The sequence below is a fragment of the Camelina sativa genome, chromosome 12 (genome assembly GCF_000633955.1).
Source record: "Camelina sativa cultivar DH55 chromosome 12, Cs, whole genome shotgun sequence".
Classification (NCBI taxonomy): domain Eukaryota; kingdom Viridiplantae; phylum Streptophyta; class Magnoliopsida; order Brassicales; family Brassicaceae; genus Camelina; species Camelina sativa.
Window position 1 is genome coordinate 18,722,875 of NC_025696.1, and position 7,139 is coordinate 18,730,013.

General features: G+C 38.4%; 2 protein-coding genes across 2 annotated transcripts; one reads left to right on the forward strand and one right to left on the reverse strand.

Moving 5' to 3' along the window:
- On the forward strand, window positions 1-1,936 carry LOC109128192 (protein TIME FOR COFFEE-like; the record flags this gene model as incomplete). The annotated part of the gene is given in 1 exon segment (XM_019234134.1): window positions 1-1,936. A coding segment is annotated over 1 exon segment (1,379 nt), but the record flags the coding sequence as incomplete, so codon positions are not given.
- LOC104732137 (vacuole membrane protein KMS1) lies at window positions 4,000-6,895 on the reverse strand. The gene is made up of 8 exons (XM_010451664.2): window positions 6,527-6,895; window positions 5,970-6,181; window positions 5,805-5,883; window positions 5,415-5,714; window positions 5,163-5,320; window positions 4,907-5,023; window positions 4,648-4,827; window positions 4,000-4,540 (listed from the first exon to the last, which is right to left on the reverse strand). The coding sequence occupies exons 1-8, from the start codon at window positions 6,573-6,575 to the stop codon at window positions 4,385-4,387; spliced, it is 1,251 nt and encodes a 416-aa protein (XP_010449966.1). The 5' UTR covers window positions 6,576-6,895; the 3' UTR covers window positions 4,000-4,384.

Below are 7,139 nucleotides of genomic sequence, written 5' to 3' on the forward strand. Positions count from 1 at the left end.
GGCAAGGGTATCATCAGATGATGGCAGCTGCTGCGGCTTCTCAATCAGCTAACCATAAAATGAATAATTGTGGTCCGGAAGATGGGAAATCAGGTTCTAATGCTTCTTCTAATGCCACAGAAGTACGGAAGACAACAGGGTCAAATGGGAAAACAGCAACTGCAGGTGTTGGGCAGTCTATTGCTTTCTCTGGCAAACAAGATTCGGCTGATGCATCTGCTTATGCGGTAACAGGTGGGGCTATCATTGATAGCTCAGCTCGGGTGCTCAACCTTGGCTCTGCTCAGCCCTGGAGTTCCAGTTCTGCACCGACCTCTCACCAGCAGCAACATATGCAGCGGAATCAACCTCAGCAGCAGCAGTATAACAATTATCTCCAGATGCAACAACAGTATGCAGTTGCTGCTGCTAGAGGCAAAGGGCCAGTGATGAGTAACGGGAGTGGTTTCCTGGATCATAGTATTGCCACCGCGCCTTCAGTGGTATCCAATAACCCTAATGCTACTTCAGGATTTCCTCAGAATCTTGTCCAGTCCGGCAGTGGCAGTCCGGCTCAGTCTCCTCAGTGGAACAATTCAGCCAGAGCAAACACCATGGCCCAAGCGCAGTCTCCTTCCATGTTGTCACCATCTGTGTCATCGTCACATAAAAACGTACACCAGAAACAACAAGGTCGACCCCACCAATCACATATATCTTTTGCAGCAAACTCTAAACCCCTGCCTTCTAATTCTCCAATGCAGCAAGGAACGGGTAGTAACCGGGCTCCATCACCCACTGCGTCTTCTGTCTCCAAAAATGCCGGAGTAATCCCAAGAACAACTGCCTCAACCTCAATCGCAAACAGAACTGGTCATGGTCAAGCTTCCTCAGCTTCTCTGTCTTCATCTCAACCATCCAAGAACTCACAGTCGGCAGGTGGAAGGAACAATGGGCCGTCTATTCTCGGAAATCCACACGTTACTACCACCACCTCAAATCCTACATATAAGTCTCAACAACAACAACACCTGCAACAAGCGCAGCTTTACTTCTCAAGCCCATATATGCAAGCTCAACATCATCAGCAGCAGCAACAACAGATGAATATCTCTTCTCTTAGTGGCTATTACATCCAAAGACAGCAACAACAACAGCAACAAGCAGGATCATCAGCTGCTGCACCATCTGTTACCCTATCTAGCTGCACCACTGTCACTTCAGATCCGGCAAAAGCCAATAATGTGAAAGGTGGAGGGAGCAACAACATCAACTTGCAGCATACACAGACTGCAGAGAAGACGCATCATCATCCCCAGCAGCCAGTTCCTCCAGGATTTCCATACGTTCACGCGGGTCAAGTGAAACCTGGAGATCAGAAGCAACGAGCGGGTGAGTGAAACCTAAAACCCATTCGATGCTGATTTGGGAGTTTTCCTCACGCTTGTTGATTCCTCTAAATCCCGTGGCGCTGAGGAACGGTAGACTTTGGACAGTGTGAGGTCCTAAGAAACTGGTTAAGTGTTAATGACGGATCAGAAGAGAAACAAACACCCCCAAACTCACTAATCAGTGAGAGAGGAGAGAGACCTTTACAGGGATGGTCTTGGTGTTTTAAGAACTGTATTCCAACTAAGTTAGTGTTATTTTCTGACAACAATCCTCGAGCAAGTAGAGAGAATAGATCATTCAAGGTTAGCTTTAAGAATTTTATTCATTTCTTATTGGGAGTAGGGTTGTTTTTGATTGAATTAAAAGAAAGGGTAGCCCAAAGGAAAAAGGCAGAACTGTTGCTGTTTGGTAATGGTAGCTTAGACTTTTAATTTTTCTATTGAGTAGAAAAGGAAAGGAACCATTTTTGTGTCAAGATGATGGAGAAGTAAATGCATGTGTGTAATCTATAGTTTTGTTTAGTGCTTTTGTGAATGTGAATGTGATTCTGATTTTTAAACCTTCACGTGTGGTTTGTTGTGCAGTACGTACGACTGTACACAAAATTAATATTCTCATAGAAGAAACAGAGAAAGGGATCTTTGTTACTTTTTTTTTTTTTTGGTCAGTTAGAGAATAAAAAATATAGTAGTATAGTTAGTAACCAAGTAAAAGATTACTTATTTAGTAAATACAGATTTGCCTCGGAAGGTCAAGACATCATTGGGTCTTGACCAGACGAAGAAAAAAGCAGATAAGTACACACAGACGGATGGATCGTAAGTGGTTTGATTGGTGATGCGAAAGTAAATATATAGGGATGTGTCTAGTCGTGAAACTCAAAAAATGCTTGTTTTGTGCTTTTGTCAATGACAAGTCGTGTGATTCTTTTTATTCCGCACGTGTGGTTTACTATGCAGTACGTACGACTACTGTACACAAAATTAAGATTCGCTTAAAAGAAATAGAGAAAAGGGTCTCTCTTCCTCTTTATCTTTGTAGAGAGTAATAAAATGAGAGAAGCAAGAAAAAAAATTACTTTACATACAGATTTGGTCAAGACAACACTGGAGCTTTCAGAGTTGGAAACCTCAACAACCAATAGAGGAACTTTTCTCATTGTGCAATCACTGAAAATCTCTCCAGGTTTGTTCTTGTTGGTTTTGTTGTCCTTATCTTTGACCAATTTTTTAGTAGGCTAGGGTTAGTTAATCTGATTCCTAATCTTGTTTATCTTGGCTCAGGAAATCTTGAATTGTAATGAATTCTTAACATCTAATATATCATATGACCAGATGGAGAGAAAAAAAACAAATTGGTACACTATACACATACAGACAGACAGATCGTAAAGTGGTTAATTGGGTGATGCCGAAGTCTCCAACGCGCGCAAACTTGTCAAATTTACCAACAAGCTTTGTTTTGTTTTAATTGATGGCACATGCAAAATTGTCATCTTCTCTTCTTCCTTTTCATAATATGTCTAAATAGAAGAAGTCATCAATATACATTTGTTAACTTTCACAAGATTTCAATCCTTTGAACTTTATAAGGATTGTATTCAATGTACGGAAGCTTATGTCGTATTCAACGTGATTGTTACATTTATTTAACCTTTTCGTAAAAAAAGAAATGTAGGGTAAGAAACGAATACATAGTTTTTTTTCTATCAAAACTTTTATCGAAGTTTTTGTAGTGAAATATTTTATTTAAGACGCTCAAAATACAGATATTTACAAAATTGGTACTATGTTTTCAGGAAGACAATCAGTTGTATAAATACTTCTTAAGAGTTTATGAATTTTTCATAAAAGATCATAAATGCTTTCCAGTAATCTTTTTCCATAAGGTTATATCGATAGCTATCGCAATTAACATTTTGGGACATTATTGTGCCGACACGTTTAACGTCCAAACTAAATGTAGAGTTCACTGCACACTTCAGTCGAGTCAAATTTGCATCCAATAAAAACCTGATTTGTTGTTTTACACTAACGCCTTGGATTAATAATTATTATTCTCCATTAGGTTTTTGTCTCTTTTAAAAGAGGCTAAGCCTTAAAATCACACCATCCCGACCTTTACGGCACTATTATATACATACTACACATTAGAGGCGGGTAATATTCGCTATCGCAACGCAAGATAAGAGCCACAAAATTAAAAAAGTTGGAGGTCCCAAATGTATACAGCCATAAACTATATAAGGGTCCACTTGATAATGCATAAAGAAGCCGCCGGTCTACTTTGAAGCTCTATGGACCCAAACTTATGAAATCTTCCCCACTAAAATAAATCTACAAAAATAATGAGATAAATCTATTGCCCCGACAACATATAATGTCAATGGCAAAGTCTAAAATACTAAAGATAAGATTTGGCTTCTTTTTGTATTCATGCCACTTCAAAATAAATTTTAGAAACATGGCCATGCGTATTTGTCTTGATACAAAAACATAGTGGGATAGGCCAAGCAAACGGATATCTTAGAAGGGCTAAGATCTAAATTATAATTCTAAACAGTCACAAATCTATTCTTTCATGTTCTTGTAAACGTACCATGCATATTGACTGTGAAAGTAAAAAAGATAAAAAGTAAAACAATGGACGCTGTCATAGGCCTTTTAAAAGCTTACACTAGGTTTCAATCTAACAATAAAGTAAATTAGCAATTAATGCTTCTTTAAAAAAAAAACAATCTTCCCACATAACCTTAAACTATGGAATCACAGGATCAAAATAAACCTCCTGCAATCTCATAATCCCAATTCCGCCTAACTTTTTCCTTTTTTTTTTGGTTCTTTCTATACAGAACAGTACCACCAGAAACAATGTGTCAAAGATGAGAAGAAGAAAAAAGCTGCCAATTTTTGTTGTTTTTCATTCTTCATCTCAAAACCTGGATAGTGTCCTGTTTTGATGTTGGAGCAAAAGGAAGAAAGATTGTGGGGGTTTTACTTTAGAGCTATTTTTATCAATCTGAATGAGTCAAAACAGCCATTTCTTTCTCTTGCTTTTTCTTCAAGTGTCTTTGTGCAGTTGCTGTCACAATCTTGATAAAGAAGTTGAGGAGCATGAGCCACACTATCCCGTTCCAGATCGATGCAAACGAAAAATCCCACTTTTTCACCTAACCAATACAAAACAAAGAACTCAAACTCAACTCAGGTTTTGTGAAAGATGCAACTAATGAAAAATGAGTTAAAAGTTTATAAAAAATGGAAAAGATTTGTTTACCTTGATGTGAGATGGAACAGGAGATGGTGCATCAATATACTTTTCTTTCATGGCGTGGAGTTTGGCTGTGAGTCCAGGCAACATAGAAGCCAAACCCGGTACATGGCTTAGTATCCAGATCAGCTCGTTCTCCATCCAGTCGAGCAGTTGGTTATTACAAACGCAGATGATAAATATCGTCTTCATTACAAAAGAAAAAAAGAACGTTAATATTTTAAAACCATATGGGTGTCAAAACTTGAGACAAGAGGTTCCGCACCTGTATGTGTGTTTTGATGATCGCCTTCCCGATTAAAGTCGCCAGAAAGAACTCCCAAAATGGGATTCCAAATTGTCCACACATTATTCCAGCAAGGTCAAACAAAGGATTTGGAACCTGCACTCAAATAAAAAGCAGTGTAAGGTCTTGATCATTGAATACTAGAAACCAAAACATGTTACATGACACAGTAAATACATTCATAATCAATTGCTACTACAGAAGGTAGACAGTAAGTTGGAGAATGTATACTTACCGAAGCAAGAACCAAGACAGTAAAGAAATTCAAGTGCTGCGAATGGGTTAATAACCAACGCTTAACCCGGTTCAGGTAAGTCGCCATAAATCCACTATCCTCAGATGAAGAACCATCTAACTCTTCCATTCCATCCACTGTGCTCCCAGAAATACTAGCTGAACAAATTTAGAAAGCCAAAACACAATAAACAAACGAGACCTATGCATACGCATTTTAGCGAGTTATCAAAGAGAGAAGCAATCTACGAACCTGCCCTTGAGATGAAATATGGAGGAAGCTCACCAAGAGCTGTCCCAATACCCCATAAAATCGCCTCCAACTGGACTTGTGGCAATATGCTGGTAAGGGGCACACGCGATCCAGCAGCTGATATCATCAAAGGGGGACCGAATTCTGAACAAGATTTATCAAGCCAGGATGGAACCCTTTTCAACTGAATTGTATCATATGGTGCAGATTTCAGATCAACCCGGCCACAAAGGGTGGCTTTTAGGGTGAACAATGCAATGTGTGGACCCAAATAGAGAACAAACGTGTGAAGACCCGATCCTATAGAAGAAAAGAAACTAATAATAAGAACAATAAAAGTTGCTTCTAAAGGCGGAAACAACAAAATTTAAGTTTTATTGTGTGACTAACCAAGACCAATAGAAGATGCAACACCAAGTGCTATCCACCATAAGCCATATCGGACATACTCTAATACTTCTTCAACATGCTGTAACCAAGAAACACACAAATGTTGGATGACAAAATTACAACTAGATTGAACAAAGAAGAAGTCTAAAACGAGTATTTATTTACCTTTCCATGAGGTCCATCAACAGTGACAAGCAAACCACCAGATGCCACTAACAAAGTGGTAATAAGTATGAACCAACCTCCATGAGCCAAAAGATACGATACGGATCGCTTGATGTACTGAATAGTAGCCTCAACAAACAACTTCAATGTATTCAAAGGTTGTGTCGTCAGTGTTAGATTCTCTACTTCCTTCTCATGCTTCTCACGCAGAGCTACAAGTTCAACACAAATGTGAATGTGAGTCTCCTATATCATCTAATAGATTATCTGAAATCTACAATTCAGGGCAAAGGGCTAAGCCTTTCTCGTCCATCACCTTCGTACAAAAAAGATTGATGACTAATCCAATATAACTAATCTAGAAAAGGCTAAATCTAATCGATTCACATCATCAATACTCAAAATCCTTAATGATTCTACACCAAACAAATCAAAAAGCTATGATTCAGATCTCGAAACTATAACCAAGTTCCTAATTTTCTTCCCTGATCCGGAACAAATTGGGGTAAAATTCTAATTGATCAAAGGTCAAAAACCTAAAAAGGGAAGAAACTTGCCTGAGACAGCAACATCAGAAGAAGAACTCGCAACCGCAGCCGATCCCATGTTCTGTTGTGTTGTGGAAAACCTAGTTGCGTCACCAACTACCAATAACTATATATCTCAAAAACGGAATAAAAAAGAGATTTTTTTAACATAGATTCCTATGTCTTCAAGGATAATTAGAACATGGGTTCGGTCGAATTCAAGATTTGGGTAAATAAAGAGAAGGAAATAGATTGCTTTGGAGGAAAAAAAAAGAAAAAATAATTTTTAAAAGTTTATTTATTTGTAACGTGACGTGTGGGGCTTTGGTTGAGATAAACCAACAGAACACAACTGATGATGGGAGAGAGATCTGGTCTTTGTAGAAGACAAACAAAACTCAGAGAGATATGGGGGGACGTAAAGGGAGAGTTAAACTGAGAGTCTTTTTGTTTAAGAGGTTACTGGGCTATTAAAGCCCATTACGGTCTTCCTAATTTTTTGTTGCATGGTTCCCGTTGGATCGGTTGAACCGGAGATCAGGAAAATAACCGAATTATTAAACACAATGAGTCAGACCAGGTTCAAATTCAATTTAAAAGACTAGAACACCCATGAGTTTTTTTTTTTTTTTTTTTTTTTTTT